This window comes from Caretta caretta, chromosome 4, assembly GCF_965140235.1.
Source record: "Caretta caretta isolate rCarCar2 chromosome 4, rCarCar1.hap1, whole genome shotgun sequence".
NCBI lineage: Eukaryota > Metazoa > Chordata > Testudines > Cheloniidae > Caretta > Caretta caretta.
In genome coordinates, this window is record NC_134209.1 from 21,999,706 (window position 1) to 22,019,193 (window position 19,488).

General features: G+C 43.9%; 1 protein-coding gene across 1 annotated transcript in view; it reads left to right on the plus strand.

The window, feature by feature from the left end:
• RASSF6 (Ras association domain family member 6) overlaps positions 1–18,750 on the plus strand; it is a 42,621-nt gene extending 23,871 nt beyond the window's left edge. Inside the window, exons 4-12 of the mRNA XM_048846892.2 lie at positions 3,111–3,189; positions 4,782–4,933; positions 7,558–7,649; positions 8,089–8,279; positions 11,549–11,650; positions 13,906–13,957; positions 14,572–14,690; positions 14,782–14,879; positions 16,589–18,750. Of these exons, the coding sequence (XP_048702849.1) occupies positions 3,111–3,189; positions 4,782–4,933; positions 7,558–7,649; positions 8,089–8,279; positions 11,549–11,650; positions 13,906–13,957; positions 14,572–14,690; positions 14,782–14,879; positions 16,589–16,664 (961 nt within the window). The 3' untranslated portion in view covers positions 16,665–18,750. The remainder of the gene's footprint in view (positions 1–3,110; positions 3,190–4,781; positions 4,934–7,557; positions 7,650–8,088; positions 8,280–11,548; positions 11,651–13,905; positions 13,958–14,571; positions 14,691–14,781; positions 14,880–16,588) is intronic.
• Positions 18,751–19,488: the final 738 nt, after the last annotated feature.

A 19,488-nucleotide genomic window follows, 5' to 3' on the forward strand; every position in this document is an offset into this window, starting at 1 on the left:
CCACAGGCAAACAGCCCAGCAGGAATGGGCTCCTCTGAGTGTCCCCTGAAGAAAAGCACTCTATTTCAACCAGGTGACCATGAATTATATCTCACTCTCCTGAGGATAACACAGAGAGATAAAGAACGGATGTTGTTTGAACGCCAGCAAGCATACACTGCAATGCTTTGTTGTACAATATTCCCGAGTACGTGTTACTGGACTGGAGTGGTAAAGTGTCCTACCATGAAGGACGCAATAAGGCTGCCCTCCCCAGAAACCTTTTGCAAAGGCTTTGGGAGTACATCCAGGAGAGCCGCGAATGCCAGGGCAAAGTAATCCTTTCACATGCTTGCTTTTAAACCATGTATAGTATTTTAAAAGGTACACTCACCGGAGGTCCCTTCTCCGCCTGCTGAGTCCAGGAGACAGCCTTGGGTGGGTTCGGGGGGTACTGGTTCCAGGTCCAGGGTGAGAAACAGTTCCTGGCTGTCGGGAAAACCGGTTTCTCCGCTTGCTTGCTGTGAGCTATCTACAACCTCCTCCTCATCATCATCTTCTTCGTCCCCAAAACCTGCTTCCGTATTGCCTCCATCTCCATTGAAGGAGTCAAACAACACGGCTGGGGTAGTGGTGGCTGAACCCCCTAAAATGGCGTGCAGCTCATCATAGAAGCGGCATGTTTGGGGCTCTGACCCGGAGCGGCCGTTCGCCTCTCTGGTTTTCTGGTAGGCTTGCCTCAGCTCCTTCAGTTTCACGCGGCACTGCTTTGGGTCCCTGTTATGGCCTCTGTCCTTCATGCCCTGGGAGACTTTGACAAAGGTTTTGGCATTTTGAAAACTGGAACGGAGTTCTGATAGCACAGATTCCTCTCCCCATACAGCGATCAGATCCCGTACCTCCCGTTCGGTCCATGCTGGAGCTCTTTTGCGATTCTGGGACTCCATCATGGTCACCTCTGCTGATGAGCTCTGCATGGTCACCTGCAGCTTGCCACGCTGGCCAAACAGGAAATGAGATTCAAAAGTTTGCAGTTCTTTTCCTGTCTACCTGGCCAGTGCATCTGAGTTGAGAGTGCTGTCCAGAGCGGTCATAATGGAGCACTCTGGGATAGCTCCCGGAGGCCAATACCGTCGAATTATGTCCACAGTACCCCAAATTCGAGCCGGCAAGGCCGATTTAAGCGCAAATCCACTTGTCAGGGGTGGAGTAAGGAAATCGATTTTAAGAGCCCTTTAAGTCGAAATAAAGGGCTTCATCGTGTGGACGGGTGCAGGTTTACATCGATTTAATGCTGCTAAATTCGACCTAAAGTCCTAGTGTAGACCAGGGCTTAGTATCAAATTTGAGTTGCTGGGTCTTTAAAGCTCCAACCCCTTTGCCAAATAAATAGATTAGAGAACTTCCAACTGGAAGTCGTGAGTCCAAGCTGCGAGAAATGAAACTCATTGTTTTGTTCTTCAACCAGATGAGAAAAAGGGCCTGATTCTGACAGCCCCTCTCACACTAGGGAGTACTTTGCTCTGTAAGTAGCTCCACTGATTTCAGTGAGATTACAAATTATCCAGCGTGTGTAAGACTTTCAAAATGCAGTCCAAAGTGTTTTGTGGTAGCTTTAAAAATTTGAGCATAAGAAGCAAAAACAGAGAAGCATTGAATTGCTATCTCATAAAGGTGATTTTTTTCTGTATATGAAGCTGAGATCTATCCTCCAGCTTCAACTATTCTGAACTGTATTTTTCATGTTTCACGTCAACCTAGCTAAATAAAAAATGAGACAAATTGTTATTGTAACATTGTTATTTTAATCACACAGAAATAAAGCAACTGAGAGTAAAGAGTCCTTTAGGAACCTTATATCTCTCCTTGTATGTATGCATTGCAATAGGGTCTTCCTTTCATAATCACAAAACATGTCTGCAATCATAATTTTGTGCATATAAGATTGTGTGGATAATGTTGTTCCTTTGTATTATTTGCCACATGACATTGTCCAGTACTTTGTGATCATCTAGTAAAGGACCCTGCTGAAAGATAGATGTGCAAAGAAGGCACAGCTCCAGTCTTTCGAGGAACACTAGCTCTGAATTTCCAGACTCTTGCATGATTCAACTTTCAAGCTTAACATTACAATACTGTAGATTTAGAATAGAAGTGTCCTCTCAACTGTAATTTGAGGGTCTCTACTGCAACACCAGCATATAAAAATGCTTAAGGGGAAGATTTTCAAAGGCACAAAGAACATTTAGGGTACATCTATATTTTGAGCTATCAGGTGTGATTCCCAGCTTTCATAGATGTCTCTGCACTATCTCTGCTTGAGCTAATGCCTAAAACCAGCAGTATGTCAGTGGCGGCATGGATGGTGACTCACTCTAGCTGCCCAAATACGTACCCCGGGCAGGATTGTACTTGGGGCAGCTGGCCCGACCGGCCACCAGTGCTGCCACAGATGCACTGCTATTTTTATGCACTAGCTCAAGCACAGCTGGCACGCGTATGTCTCCGCAAGCTGGAAATCACAACTCGCAGCTCAAATACAGATGTATCCTTAATCACCCAACTTCCATCTTCCCTTTGAAGGGTTTGAGAAACTATTTATATTGATTTATAAGCAATGTTTTAACTAGGACCTGTTCCAAGCGCTATACTAGACAGTCTTCAAAATGTCTTATTTTCTCATGAGCTAGCAAATCCCCCAATTTTAGTGTTCCAGTTACCAAACAAGCACTTCTAACTGCAGCAAGCCCAGAGTTCTGAAGACAAGTTTTGGAATCAGTTGTTCCCAGTCCCGTTATGTACTGAAGAAGACATTTTGTTATTGTACAGTATACTTGTTTTATATTGTCATTGTAAAGTGTCTGTTCCCATTAAATTACTGTATTTGGCCAACATTTCAAACTTGGGTGCTTTAAAATTGGCTGCCACCAGAATTCATGGCCTGATTTTTCAGAGGTGCTGATTGCCCCACAATTACCACTGACGCCGGTGCAATTGTAGAAGCTGAGTGCTCCTGAAATCTAAATATGGATTTAGAAGTGTAAAAATATTTGAAAATGTTGACCTTGACATCTGGATTTTATGGTACTAGAGAGATTTTTAAATAGTCTCATTGTGATCTCTTCTTCTAGGGATCAACTTAACTCTTTACTGAAGACGTATAACTATTTTTATGCTGACCAAGAGAATCTGCAGCTCTCCTGTAATCAAGTAAGGAATGTGAGCAAACAGAACTGTCTATTTGAAAAGCACAGCAGGAGGGGGTGCTAATGAGTTCTTGGTACATACTGCAGGTGAACTGTGGAACATGGGATTTCAGATACCTTAGGAGTGCATTAGTGGCACATTAACGTATAAGATGAAGTGTGCGTCTTCAGTTATAACATGAGTCTTTACAATATAAAAAAGCAAGCATGACAGCCAAATTCTACAGTCCCATTCTTCAAGAGTGGTGGAGCACTGAAAGTTACAGATCGAGGTTAGGTGAGTCATGAAAAGGGGAGGAGTTATTGACTCAGCAGCAGGAGCTCCCTGCCACTCCACTCCTTAGATCCCAGGGAGTCCTACTCGGAGAGCTCGACAAGGATCCAGAATCATCAGCTGAGGGAAGTAGGGTTGTGCCAGGACTCTCTGTACCTCCCCCAACCCAAGGGAGGAAATTGCATGGTCATTGGTGCTCAAGTTTGCTGTAACTTTTTCAGCATCCTCCTCAACACAGGGAAACCCCCAATAGGCGCCTCTGGGGTGGTAAACACCCATTTTTTCATGGTTTGTATGTATAAAAGCATCTTCTGTATTTTCCACAGTATGCATCCGATGAAGTGAGCTGTAGCTCACGAAAGCTTATGCTCAAATAAATTGGTTAGTCTCTAAGGTGCCACAAGTACTCCTTTTCTTTTTGCGAATACAGACCAACACGGCTGTTACTCTGAAAGCAGTCAGGGTAGATCTTGGTAGCACAATCCTGGCATGGGCCATAGGGGCCAGGGGCTGGTGTGGAGGCAAGGGACCTCTGAGTGAATGGGTCTTGTTTCTGGTGTGTCCCCCAAGATCCCCTGGTTTCGAGGTCTGACTCACTTATCCTCTTCCACAGTGGAGAGCCTCCGCTCTTCTGCCTTCACGGGAACACATGGGGCCCTCAGAGAAATAACCCTGGGAAAATAATCTGCGAAGGGGGAGCATATGGGCTTCTCAATCTGTACTCTGTCAAAACTCCTTGAAGTCATTAAGAATTTTGTCACAGTAAGGGCGCTACGCAAGGACAACAGGATTTTGGCCTGATGCAAGGCCCACTAATATCAGTGAGTATTGGAGTGGGCCCTTTCCCCTCAATTTACAACGTAGCCCTGCAGTGTGGTCCGCAATCCACTCCATGATTGCAAAATCCAGGCCAGGACTTAAGCAGACCCTTTTTGGGGACACACCAACCCGGACTTGGTTCCTCAGTCAGTGAGCTAGAGTGCCAGGGTTGTCTATATCCACACAGCAAAGCTCTACCTGGGCTCTCCTACCCGAGCTAGCTTGAATCCAAGCTTGGGGTGGGTAAGAGTAGCAGTGAAGACAGTGCACCAGGCGTTTCAGGGTGGGATAGTGAGTTAAGTACATACCCAGGGTCTGTGCCAGGCTTGTGCTAACCAGAGGCTACCCCTTGCTGATACCTTCAATAAAATGCACTTGTCCTGCTGGCTTCACCATCTGACAGGCGGGACTTGGCTCTTAGTTTCAACTGTTTCCTGCAACTTCACATGGAACCTGGTTCCCTGGGCCCGTCATAACACTGCACTCCTGGGTTTTTTTTTCAGCCAGAAGGCAGCAAACCAGTTATCGAAGGAATCCTGGCTATTTTTTGGGGAGTACGTTGTCCCATCTGGTTAAAAATCCAAGATGAGAAGCAAATTCCACCTTTTGTGACTCTGAAGTCGCCGGAGCTTGTGGGTTTGTTCCCTAGTAAAAGGTAATATATAACTTCTGTAAGCCTTATGCAGGCTGATGTTCCCACAGTCCAACTGTGAAGATAAAACAAAGATGACATTTGCACACCAGATTCTGTGAAGGCTCTGCCTGTCTTTTGCCTGGTGGAAACCTGTGCAAGGTTTCATTTGTTGCTTGTTTGGCCTTGTGGCAGCTTCTGCAATGCAGAAAGCAGACACTTTAATATCATGAATCCAGGCTTTAAAGTGGGATTTAAAAGTAGTTCCAAAAATCAATGACCTAAAGGACCCAATCTCCTATATGAGCTACTTGCATACCTGAGACGGGGAATTCCGCGCATGAATTCCCACTGTATTCTGCCGTTATGGTCGGGGAATGGCACATTTGCTTCCCTCCCCTCGAACCAGCAGATCCCCTGAGACAAGTGAAAGTTGTGTGCTTCCCCCTGAACCCTAAGCAGGAGCATCGCTGCTAGGGAATCCTCCTCCATCCTCAACCCCTGAAGGGCCCCTTTGGGTGAAAGCCGACTGAATCAGCATTAATTTAACCCACTAATGTCCCACAGGTTTCAGGGTGATGAAATCACAGAGATTGTCTGTCCCTGCCTCCAGGGCATAATTCTCAAATACAGCTGAGCAACCTGATTTCGATAATTTACCTGATGACACTGCCTACAATGCCATATGGCCCATCTGTGACTGCTAGCAGCAGATATCCCCAACAGCCGGAGCTGGAGCACTAAATGGAAAGGGTTCTGAGTTACTACAGAGAATTCTATCCCAGGTGCCTGGCTGGTGGGTCTTGCCCACATGCTCAGGGTTCAACTCATCGCCATATTTGGGGTAAGGAAGGAATTTTTCCCCAGGTCACATTGGCAGAGACCCTGTTTTCTTTTGTTTTTATGCCTTCCTCTGTAGCATGGGGCACGGGTCACTTGCAGGTTTAACCTAGTGCAAATAATGGATTCTCTGTAACTTGAAGTCTTTAAGTCATGATTTGAGGACTTCAGTAACTCAGCCAGAGGTTAGGGGTCTATTACAGGTATGGATAGGTGAGGTTCTGTGGCCTGCAATGTGCAGGAAGTCAGACTAGGTGATACGATGGACCCTCAAAGTCTATGAGCCGAAATCCAAAACAGGATTTTTTGTTTGATTTTTTTAGATAAAACACCAAGGTCACGGAAGTCATGGATTCTGTGGCTTTCCATGACTTCTGCAGTGGCCGGTGCTGGCTCAGTGGCTGCCCTGGGACAGCTGCAGCTGTTTGGGTGTGGGAGGGGGCTCAGGGCTGGGGCAGGGGGTAGGGTGCAGCATGGCACTTACCACCCACCGGCATGTCCCTGAAGCTCCTAGGTAGAGGGGCAAAAGGGCTCCGCGCTCTGCCCATGCCTGCAGGTGCCACCCCCGAATCTTCCATGGCTGCGGTTCCATTGGCAGGAGCAGCACACACAGGCCCCTGGCCGCCCCTCCCCTAGGAGCTGCAGGGACACATGGAGCCAGGTGGGGAGCCTGCGAGCCCTGCCAACCCTCTTCTCTCCCCCCCGGCCCCCAACAGGACCAGTGCAGGTCCTGGGCCATGCACTGCTGCGTGCCACCCCCACCCCGCCCAGCACCAGCAGGGCTCCCAGGCCACCCCCCAGCAGCCCGGTTCGCTACCGCAGAACACCTGCGGCCCCGCGGCTGAAGTTTTAGTTAGGAGTATATAGTAAAAGTCATGGACAAGTAATGGGCCATGAACTTCTGTTTACTGACTGTGACCTGTCCATGACTTTTACTAAAAATACCCGTGACTAAAATGTAGCCTTAAGTGTGAGCCATCCACTTGATGATATGATCAGATTATTCTTCAAATATAGTTTCTGACATGTTTGCCATTATTTGTTGCAATATATTTTCATGCAAGTTGTTTACTGCAGTACTTGATCAGTGCTGTAGTTGGTCAAAGACTATTTGTCAAATAATTTAATGAATAAAGGAATTATTTATACAGAGGAAGTTGGGACTTGTGGTTAAGGTACTTCATGGCACTTAGGAGAGCTTGGTTCCCACTGGGCCACAGATTTCCTGTGTGACCTTGGACAAGTCTCTTATTTTTGTTTTATTTATATTATCACAGTGTCTAGGAGCCCTAGTCATGGATCAGCACCCCATTGTGCTAGGAGTACAGATCTCTCTGTGGATCAGTTCCCCATCTGTAAAATGGAGGTAATGAGGCCTCATTGGCCGGTTTTGTCTATACAGAGTATAAGCTCTTCAAAGCAGGAACTGTCTCATACTATGTCTCTGCACAGTGTCTAGATCATTGGGACTTTCATATCAGTTGGGACCTCTACATGTAACTATAAAACCAATAATAATAAAGTTAGAATAATTTGTCTCATTTTTTCCGTAGTTGACCTGTTCCACTTAGGCTGATGAGCAACTTGTGGTGCCCTTGGTCCCACAATTCATGTTTAGTAAAACATGATATTGTGATGTGCTAAAGTTGCCTACTTTATACAATCAAATGAAAGACTCTAACATGATGTTTACAGTTCTGAACAGGAACGGCCATCTGTTACGTGATGCTTGGCTGGAGCCTAAACTGAATTCACCCCAATTAAAAAAGAATATCAACCTGTAAATATATGCTTGATCCCTGTTTCAGGGGGATGATGCGCTGGGGAGAAGTTCATAATCTCCATCACATTAGCGAAGAGACACCAAGTTCTTCAGTAGAACCCCCAAACCATGAGAAAGGTCAGTGTTCTTCATATATTTATCAGAAAGTCCTCTGATGTGATACAACTGATGACAAACTGTAGCCCTGTCTGTGGGGAGGAGTAATACGAGACATCTTGGGATATTTAGACCCTGCTTGAATACACTATAATACATAGTAGTGATGGCAATACACCTGCTCATTACCTATATAGCAATCAGCCCATAATACTGAATTATGCTGTCTCTACGGAGATTATCCCCACAGACTCAATGGAATGACATACTGTTACTGGTGGCCAGTTCAAACAGCCGATAACTCTGACTGCTTTATGAACACTACAAACCATTATACCTTCGTACCAGCATCACCTATTGGCAAACAGCTATAGAAATGATGCTGCAAGCAGCACTGGGCTGTACTAAAAGGGAGGTGAAATAGCTCTACACTGTGCTGATGATGTTTTATTTTGTCCAGGTTGCTCCTCTTATGAGAGCAGCACCCTGAAGCCTAGGAGTGTGCAGGAGCTCAACTCCCTGACCCCTCACAGAACCAGAACCATGAGTGATGCTGCACAAGTGAGGAAAAGGGAAAATTCCCCCACAATAGCAAGAAAAGACGTGGAAACACACAGGTTCTCCATTAATGGGCATTTCTACAACTACGAGGTGTGAACGCTCTCCTGTGCTAAAAGTTACTGTGAATGCGGCAGAGAACTGATGGGGTGAAATGCAACGATTTGTTTAAGGCTTGATTCTGCCTTAACCATCATCAGGTGAAGTGTGGCATGAGAACCCAGCATCCCAAGCCCCCAGAGAGCTCCCGCACAGTGCGCTTGGCCATGTCTGCTGCACCGTGCTTAAGGAGGGAGCAGTGTCCTCCCCCCTCTGTGTCTGGCAAGCTCGACTGGCTGGTAAAAAGGGGGCATGGAGTCATGGATCTGCCCACCCCCCATCCCTCCTTGCCCTGCTCCCAGCACCTAATACTGCTAGGGATGCTGTATGCCCTGGTCTGTGTCTATGTCAGAGAAGGCAGGCCACAGAAGTGTGCCTTGCCCTTGGAAGAGAGGTTTGGGATGGTCCTTCATTCCTGCGGGATTTTGTTCAGCAGCCTTGGACCAGCCCCCAGGCAAGCTCTGTCTCCTGCAGAGGCAAGTGTTAGCCTTATGGCAAATGATTCCATTGTGCCTGAGAGGCGAGACTGTCGCCTTCACTCCCAGAGCTTTAACCGATCTTTTAGCTATCCTGGGCCCAAACCATTGAGAGCCTTGAAGCAAAGGGCCAAGACTTTGAACCTGACTCAGTAGCCTCTGGGAAGCCAGCGTAGAGAGCAGGGGACTATGCATCTTTACTGCGATTCTGGACAGTACCTATACAACGGTCACTCCTTGTACTGGTACCGCCCTGCCCTCTTAGAGGGGCCCTGGCTCCCTTATGCATATCCACAAGGGCTGAACAGAATCTTTCCCAGGTGTGTTTGCTCACTGGGATAGCCCCCTGAGATACATCTCCCAGTTTTACAAGGTCAACGGCAGTCATGGGACTTATTCCAACATGCAGTAATTCAGCATTGTCTCACCAATTGTAATTGTTGTATACGACCTTAAAATGTTCGGTTTTTTTTAACGTTTTACTCTTGTTTTTCACCTCATTAATTTTTTTACCCAACATTAATTTAAGGTCTATTATCATAGGCTGTGACATGACAGGTACATTTGCTTCAGTTTCCTCTTTCAGAGTCCCCAATAAATCCACTTCAGGCTCACTTTATTAAATAATACCCCTGCTTGGGGCCAGTTTATTACCAAAACACAATTCATTGATTCCTCAACAAAAATCCCAAGAGCAGTCCATTTCCCATATCCCCCAAACCTGGTCCTTTCAACCCCGCTCTCCCCAGCAAGTGTCCCGCCAGTCTCTCTGCTGGAAGTCCTTCCATAGCACAGTCCAGTGTCTTCCTCTTCTGCCACCCCTAGGCTCCTCATTGGCCCTCTTCTGCCTGGATGGCTAGCCCAGCCCTTCCAGCTGGAGCCCAACCCCGCTCTTCCCAGCAGGAACCCCCACAGCCCCTCTGCTGGGATATCATCTTTACCAGGAGAGTGTCCCTCACTCTCCTGGGTCCTCTCACTGTTCCCCGGGTCCAGCTCTCCAACCTGGAGACATCAGTGGGTAATCCCCTCTGGTGCTCCCCTTGCCTTTCAGTCCTCTCCAGCCCTGGTGCTCTGGCTTGGGGAGGTCAGCTGATAAACCCCTCTTGCTGATTTCCTTCCTTTAGGCATCTTCCCCCAGGAAACACCTTCTGGCTCTGGCAACTGTCAGCTTTCCCTTTTCCTGACCTCACTCGGCAGCTCTGAATCACCCTGTCTCTCTCTCACTGGGTGTCTCCAACTCACCAGGTCTTGCTCTCATCCTGGTCTCTTTTGTCCAGCTGCCCTGATCTGTTATAGTCCCAGGTGCTGCCCTACCCTTTTAATTGGCCATATTGGGAGCCCCTGCTCTGGCCCACAGGCTCTGGACCTATTTCATTCCCCGGGGCCAGGCACACTGTGACAATCTTTACATACAACAAGATTATAACCATAGTCTTTGGCCCTACTGAACTAAGCTACTACACTTCAACCTCTCTGGTCACTCAATTTCAGACCTAAAAGTCACAATTCTCCAACAACAAAAACTTCAAAAACAGACTCCAATGAGAAACTGCAGAATTGGAATTAATTTGCAAACTGGACACCATTAAATTAGGCTTGAATAAAGACTGGGAGTGGATGGGTCATTACACAAAGTAAAAACTATTTCCCCGTGCTAATTTTCCCCCTACTGTTACTCACACCTTCTTGTCAACTGTTTGAAATTTGAAATCCTGATTATCACTACAAAAGTTTTTTTTTAAACCTGCTGATAATAGCCCACCTTAATTGATTGGTTTCATTACAGTTGGTATGGCAACACCCATTTTTTCATGTTCTGTGTATAGATATCTTCCTACTGTATTTTCCACTGCATGCATCTGATGAAGTGGGGTTTAGCCCATGAAAGCTTATGCTCAAATAAATGTGTTAGTCTCTAAGGGCAGGTCTTAACTACCCACCGGATAGTGGGTAGTGATCGATCTATCAGGGATTGATTTATCGCATCTCATCTAGACGTGATAAATTGATCCCCAAATGCGCTCCCCGTCGACTCCAGAGCTCCAGCTCACAAGAGGCAGAAGCGGAGTCGACGGGGGAGCAGCAGCGATCGACTCGCCACCATCCTCATGGCCAGGTAAGTAGACCTAAGATACGCTGACTTCAGCTACTCTATTCGCGTAGCTGAAGTTGCGTATCTTAGGTACCCCCCGCTTCCCCCGTGTAGAACAGGGCTAAGGTGCCACAAGTACCCCTCGTTCTTTTTGCTGATACAGACTAACACAGCTACCCCTCTGAAACCTGAGCCAAATTCAGCACTCATATGTGCTGGGAAAATGCAGACTAGCTTCATTAAAATCAGTGGAATGACCCCCAGAGTTAGTGATATAACTGAGATCAGAATTTTGGCCTATTGTTTTTAGTGCTAAGAAATAAAAACTATAACATAGGATTTTGCAGTAGAAATGGTATCATAGGTATAACTATAGTAGCTCAGAATATCTTCATAATATTCTCATTAATTCTCATTATATTCTTTCTTCCTTCTTTTATAAGAAGCTAGAAAAAAAAACAAGAACCACGCATTGCATAAGTCTGTTCATAGAAATATGTCACACTGAAAAAAATTGGGACTATTTACTGCTTTTAAAATATGCATAAGTAGATTTCAAGGAGCAGACAATTTCAAGCAAAGAAAGAATAATATACACATGTTGCATGACACGATGCATCATATTGTCCCAGATCAATTTTAAACCAGTGTGTTTTCATCAAATATCACATTTTGTTGTTGCTCTTGGTTTTTAGACATCCGTTTTCACTCCAGCCTTTGGATCAGAAACTAAAATAAGAATAAACAGTAACATGAAAACAGGAGAGGTGATTGAGCAACTACTGCAGAAATTTAAGGTAATTCTCTTTGTGTACGCGCGCACACAAAAATTGAATTCTGGAAAAGATAACCAGAATATAGAAATGCCTTCTGTCGCCGACTGTATCAAAGGACAGAAATATTAAGGAGACTTGCCACAAACAGAAAGTGTAGCAAACAAAGTGTGCTATTGCCACTTTTAAGGATGAAGGTAGGTTTTATTTTCCTTAGGCTTCATATGTGCTTTGAGACTAATGACAAGTGTTTGATGCGGTCGTTACTCTAGTTTCCAGAGCAGGAGAAACTAGAGAATGACTTCATTAGAACTACATTTATGGGAAGGAAAGCTGCACTATTCTTCAGCTTTTCCTAGCGAATGACTTCATTATCACCACATTTACAGTAAGGAAAGCTAATCTATTGCTTAGTGCACATGCCCATGTCTCCCTCTAGTGACAGGCCCTCACAAACATGATTTGCTTATAATTCATGGCAGTTCATTAGCCCACGCCGAGTCAGGCTACAAAATGTATTTTGAAAACTCTTTTTTACTTAAATCTGGATATGTTTATCAGTCAAGGACAAACTGATTTGATTTAAATGTCACAATTCACTCTCTCCAGTAGCAAAAGAGGCTCAATTCTTGGTATAACTAATAGTGCCTCCTGAATCTGCCTTGTTACCATGGCAACCTACCATCCAGGATTCACTTTATAAGGGTGTTGCTGTGGTAACCACTGTTTGGTGCAGTCATAGCAGGATTGTAGCAGTTAAACCCACGCTGCAGGGGGTTTGCAGAGGGAAGGGATGGGGCTTACACCCTGTGCCTTCCCAGCCTCAGCCCCCACGGGGCAGGCCCCGTGCATGAGGAGCCAACAGTAGCAACTCCAGCTGCCTGGTCTGCTTGCTGCTGTTTCCATATGAACAAGGTAAGCTTTTAATAGCTATTACATTGGGTGGGGTGGAAATAAATATTTTGTGATTTGTGCCTCACCTGCGGAAAAAAAAAAAAAAAAAACGGTCACCAGGTTCCCCTGCTTACAGCAAAAGAAGTTTTCCTTCAGCTCAAGTGGCAAGACCTGTGTTTCAGTGAGGAAGGTCCCATGTTCAAACCTCACTGATAAAACATGGCATCTGGATGTATGCAGCCAAGGAACATCACAGGAGCAGAAAGGCTATTAAAAACAGGCTGCAATGATCTTTTATTCTAGCGTGATTAGAATAATCCTTCCTTTGGAAGTGATGAATTTGCCCTACTGTCTTCAGTCAAAACTCTCATACGTTTTCATAACTAACATGTGCCACTAGCCCCATGCCCAGAGCTTCTCTTATACTTGAGTGTTACATAAAATATTGCCAAAAGAACAGTTCTAAATTACTGAAAATAATCACCTATCTGCAGTTCTTGCCATTTCAGAATCACTTTATACTGGAGATAATTAATAACAACAACAATAATAGTGCCTAGCTTTTATATAGTGCGTTAGAGCTTTCTAATCTGACCTTACTGCTGTACAGCACCCTTAAGTGAGAAGTCAGTGAAATGCAGTGGAACATGATGTGAAATAAAATGCTAAAAGGAGAATGTGGACTTTTATGAATAATACCCATAACTAATGGGACTACCGTTTCTGAAGACACCCAACAGAGACTAAATCATGAGTTAGATGTAAAAAGGACTGAGAATTTCGTAGTGTTATTCAGGCAAATAGGTGGTAGTAAATCCAAATTCTCTACTGCGGTGTCTGTACAGCTGGTAAATCTGATTGTCACAAAAATATTTGTATGGAGTATTACAGTGTTTCCAGGGAAACAAGGGAGTAGTGATCCATTACTTTTTTGTGAGATGATCTACTGTGGTGATCCATTACTCTTCTGGGAAGTACAATGGTAGTTATATTAATGACATGGTAGCTGGGGGAAAAGGGAAGGAAAATGGTACCTTAGTGTGAAACCTTATCCAAAGTCCAGATAGGGTGACGAGATGTCCCAGTTTTATAGGGACAGTCCCGATATTTGGGGTTTTTTTTATATGGGCTCCTATTATCCCCCACCCCACCCCTGTCCCAATTTTTCACACTTGCTCTCTGGTCACCCTAAGTCCAGAATGTTTAAGGGGGCCACCCCTACTAATTTTTCTATCTACTGTCAGTACTGACAGCCCACTGTGAGTTAAGACCACAAATTTCAGGTGCATCCCTTATATCTGTTGACAGTTTAATGATGGGGAAATGTAGCATATGTGAACCCTGCCATTCAGTGCATTGAGTCAAGTTTGGTTTTTCTTTGTCAGATTGAAAACAGTCCACAAGAATTTGCACTTTATATCATCCACGCATCAGGAGGTAAATAAAACAGTTTGTTTCTCTGTGGCTCCACGGCTGATTAGACTTCCAATGGGCTTTGGAGGCTGCTCATATCGCACACAAAAGGGATAAGCGTTGGAGTCTTACCTGTGCTCTGCCAATTGGGGATTGCGTTGGTCTAAAAACATTCGTGAAGACCTGGTGCAGTCTCTCAGTGGAAAACGGAACTTAATTTATTCATCATATACTTTGTATATCTAACGTGTGTCAAGTTAACTTTGTTATTTTAGGAAAAGCAAAAATAGGCTTAAGAACCTAATTTTAGATAAAATGCTGCTCTAATTTACAATCTGTGAAACCCCACTGAACACTTTGCCTAAATATAAGTTTAGGGCCCTAATTTAGGTGCCTGGTTTGGAAATTTTGTCCTGAGATCCGTAGGACCATATGCTCCCATCCATCTGCATGTGGCACTCCCATTTATGTTAATGACATTTGTGTGTGTTAAATAAGAGCAGTGCATGTCCAAAGTATGAAAGTAGTATGTCTAAGCAAAGAATTGGCCATACTATTTGAGTTAGATATTAGTTACTGCTGCTGTATGTTGTGCCAAAAATGAACATGCATATCAATTCATTTGTTTTCATTCCCAGAAAAGAAAAGGCTCAAGAACACAGACACTCCACTGCTGGAGAGACTTTTACAGGGTCCCTCAGAAAAGATTGCCCAATTTTTTCTCATGGACAAGAATGCAGAAGAAGTTACCAGTGATGTATGTGATCCTCCTCGTTCTGCATATTTCCCAATACTCTTCCCATTTAACACACCTCACTGATGTGCATTTCTTGTGGTCCCCACAATAGGTTGCTCAGTACCTTAAATTTCATGTTCCTCTTCTGGAATCCTTTCTGCACAAACTAGATGAAGAAGAAGAACGGGAGATTCAACAGACAATTGCAAAGTAAGTAGGAGTAAACGAGGTAGGTTTGCTTTATTTGTTTGCAGTCTGAGAAAATACACTGCTTTCAAAGTCATTGGTAGGTGCTACAAGGTAGCACCTAGATACAGCGTGGTGCTATATTGTGGCTAGCTCTGCACAGGTGTACAAAAATAGACAGAGGGCGCAAGTAGCCTTTCTCATCCCTCTGGCACACCTGCCAAGTAGGAACCACAGTCTCACTGATTCCCATCCCAGTGTGCAAGACCTGTGGATGTCTTCCACTGACAGCCGCACTGGGCACACTGGCCAGCAGAGCGTGCACACTGCACCCTTTAAATGATGTTGCAGCTCCCATTTAGAATGCACAGCCTCAGTGCTCCCAGAGATATTCTTGCTAAATCCATCAGAATGCCTCCAGGGACTGCCACTGGGCAGGAGCACATCTGCATCACACCCACACCCAAACTCCGGGGCTGTGGCTGTAAATGCAAGAACGAATCCTGTAGTATTTGCATAGCACTTAGCAATGATTTGCTAATGAGAAGAAGGGAGGGTCAGTGGTGAGGGTGCTAGCTTGGCATTCAGAAGACCCAGGTTCAGTTGCCTGCTCACCCACCCCCTCAGTTCTCCAGTTGTAAAAGGAGAATTGTAGTGCTCCCCTTTTGAGGATAAATGTATTAAAGCAGAGATACTTGGACTGAGGCTCGGGAGCTGCAAATGGCTCTTTAATGTGTCTCCTCTGGCTCTTTGCAGAATATGATATTAAAACACTGTGTGATTTAATTATTAACCAATAAGGATGCTTTTACTATGTTATTAACCAATTGTAGTTGATAAAAATATAATACTTGGTCAGTCATTTTGCTGTGAGAATAATACATGTATATACATAAACTAAATATTTCCCCGTTATACGGTTTAAATATGAATAGTACTATAGTAAATGAACCAACGAATTCACATGACTGTGGCTCTTTTGGGTACTGTTGATCACTAATTTGGCTCCTGAACCACTGAGATCTGAGTATCACTGTATTAATGGTTGTGATCAGAGACTATAGTAACCCTGATCTGGATAGATCTATAACTCAACACCCCTTAAAAATTCTCTTCAGCTGGCTGACATGAACTTTTCTGATGCCAGCCAGGGACAGACCACAGTCATGGGCACTTTAGAAATGCAGATCAATAGCTAAGGCTAGGTCTACACTGGCAATGGAACGACAAAATGTTTGTCTTTCAGAGGTGTTTAAACCCCCCCTTTGCCAACGACAGGCGCCAGCGTGCACAGCACTTTGTCGGCAGGGGCGCTCTCCTGCCGACAACGCAAACGCTGCTCGTTGGGGGTGAAAGTTTTTTGTCGGCAGGAGAGCCAGCAAACAGCGACTACGCTGCGCAGTTTTTAGCGACACAGCTGTAGCGACACAGTCATGTCACCAAAAGCTGTGTGGTGTAGACAGAGCCTAAACATGTAAAGGACTTGTCACTGAAGTCAACAGAGGTATGTCAGTTTAAACCAGCTGATGATCTGGCCAAAACAAACAGGACAGGGAATCTAGAAAAATTCAGGCCTTTTCTAACAACAAAGTTGCCATTTTCCATCAGAATTTTTTTCTGATGAAAAATTTCTGACCCATTCAAATATTTAACTGAACATTTGGGCTGAATTTCTGCATAGTTCAGTATGTTTTGAAATGATTGCACTCTCTCTCTCTCTCTCTTTACCGCAGATACGTTAGGGAGAAGGCTATCATACGTCAGCACCTTGACAGTAAAACAGTAATAAAAACGGAGACTACTGTATAATGTCACAGCCTGCAGCTGATAAAACACTTCCTGTAAGCCAAAGGAGACTTAATTTTATATCCTTTATATCCTTGGAAATATTGAGAATGTGACATCTATAGCACATGGGCCTGTCAAGTGGGGTGGGGTGTGTTGCTGGTGACTGTGCATCTGGGATTGAAAAGAAACTCCACTGCAATCTGAATGGGAATTAAGAAGAGCTGATAAAAACCGTATTGTTCTCTAGCATGGGTACTGCACATTCTGAAAACTCATGTAACTAAAACTTCAGAAAGGAGAAAAGCCAATTAAAAGGGCACAACTTTGAAACCTGTCCACTTGCACCCCACTAGCCAGAGCATTGTGAAGATAGATAAATATCGTAATCCCCCAGATGGCGTAAGAATCATACAGAAAATAGTCATCAGCTGTCTTTGTTTGAGAGAGATTGTTTAGTCTGAGTCTGGGGGTACTCATTAATGGATCTAGGGCCAAATTTACAAAGGTATTTAGGCACGTAAGCAGATGAGGTAGCTAAATCCCATTGAAAGTCAATGGAAGGTAGGCGCCTAAGTCCCTTACCTTTGTAAATCAGACCTTTAGTGTTTTAGCTTGAATAATAAGATCTGAAAAAGACTCTTCCCCTCATGCTTTGTATTTAATCAATTGATTAAAAATAAGAGATAAATTTTTCACTTGAAACTCCTTTTTAAGTCACTGTGTAATGAGCTCTCTCTAAACATTGTTACAATTGATCAGTTTCTTCAAGACCCCACAGAGGTATTTTCTTTTGGCTAAGAAACAGATTACTTTCCTATTTCCTTATTCCTTCTTCTTGTTTAGAGGCTATGGGGGGCTCTGTTCAGCAGGCAAAAATATGTGCAGGCAGTACGATCCCAGTGAGTACTGGTGGGGCAGACTAGCATAATTCAACCATGTCCCTGAGGATGCAGGGCTCAGGCATTGTGGGGCCACAGCACAGAGTCTGTATCAGTCTCTTCCTTAATATCATTCACTTGGATCACGCATCCCAAGCATTTTGCTAAGGCCAAACTTGCCAAGTTGTAAATAAAGCCCATATAATTCATATGAATAACTCACTGCCCCCTGTTATCATGCTGTGTTTGCCTTTTGTCTTGTGGTTTCTATGTCCCATGCTGAGCTGTCACGTACTTATACAGGATAAATTACACAGGACAAACACTGAGGGGTTGCTTTACCGTAATGTACAATATGCTGCTGGAGAACATAGTGGAATAAATTACACAAATACAAATACCAACTTTATTCTTGCCTGAGATATTGTAACTTGGATGGTGCGTCAAAAACGAAAAGCACCTGTGTTAATGGGAATTATTATTTGTTATCAGCAACTAGTTTATTTTAATGTACAGCTTCTTGTAACTCTGCCTGTGCACTTTTTATTAAGGTGCTTATTTTTTGGCTAAAACCATTCAGCAGTCAAGAATACTTAGTATTAAATATCTCAAAGCTAGAACTGTCAATTCCTTAAGCCAATAAATGCAGCTGCAGTATTTGAAAAGTTTAATTGCCAAGCCTTAAAAAATGGGAAATTTGAGCCAAAAGGTTTAGGCTTGTAAAGGGTAGGCCACATTTCAATAAAGTCTGCACCAGTTTACGGTTTTGGGTCAGAACCAAGTAAATTAAATGATTGTGTGGTTTCCACCCAAAACCAAGCACAAGTTACAGTTTTAGCTGACAGGTTTCAGAGTAACAGCCGTGTTAGTCTGTCTTCTCAAAAAGAACAGGAGGACTTGTGGCACCTTAGAGACTAACCAGTGTATTTGAGCATGAGCTTTCGTGAGCTACAGCTCACTTCACCGGATGCACATTGCGTTTTCAGTTCGCTTGAAGATATAGTGTAACCTTTGGCACTGGGTAGATGGCACTATAATATACTTAGGTATTATTATATTAATGTAACTGGAGTACAAGCCTTCTGACTGATTAGAAATTATACAATTTATTTTATTGTTTTAATCTTAATACAAAAAGGTATTTTTTGTAACTCTGGTCTCTCTCAATGGTTTGCAATGTATCCAGTGCATAATATGTTTGAATAAATTCTAATGAGTTTTATGTAGAATGGCCTATGGAATTCAGCCTAGTAACTGTTGAGTAGTGATTTATGAATACAGAGTATGAAAATGTTGACATATTAAAATATGAATAACTCAATGACCTTGCTGAGATGTAAAAGCTCATCAATGTACAGGTCATATGGGAAATGGCTGGGAACATATCAGGTCTGGTCCCGCAACACCTACATACACACAGTTCTTAATTTAGCAAAGCACTTTAGCATTTGCTTAACTTTAAGTAAGTGCTTAAATCCATTGGCTTTCATTGTTTAACCAAATCAGGCCTAAGTAGAGGGGAGTTTTGCATGTACATAAAAGCTGCAAAATTGGTCCCACTGGAATGTAAATGGCTAGATTTAAGGTACTTTAAATCTAATAGGTCTGTTTTCAGATAAAATAATCCCATTCCAGTGGATAAATTGAGAGTAAAAGTTAGACCTTACAAAGGTTATCATGGAGGAAAACAGGCTCATATCCAATTATCCTTATTACATTTAAAGTAATGCCTCAATTAAGGGGAAAACTAGCCTATTTACATGGACCTTGGTCACCCTCTCATTGTGCATGTAGTTCCAAGTGACAGATTTATCTTCCATTTGGTGCTGCAAGATCACGAGCAGATACAACCTTGCAGCCCATGCTTTCATTCTTGTTAGGGCTGATGTGAGAAAAAGGCTGTAGAAATACAGCCCCTCAGAATGACCCTATCAAGTTACACTCCTGTATGTTGGGGCATATGTATC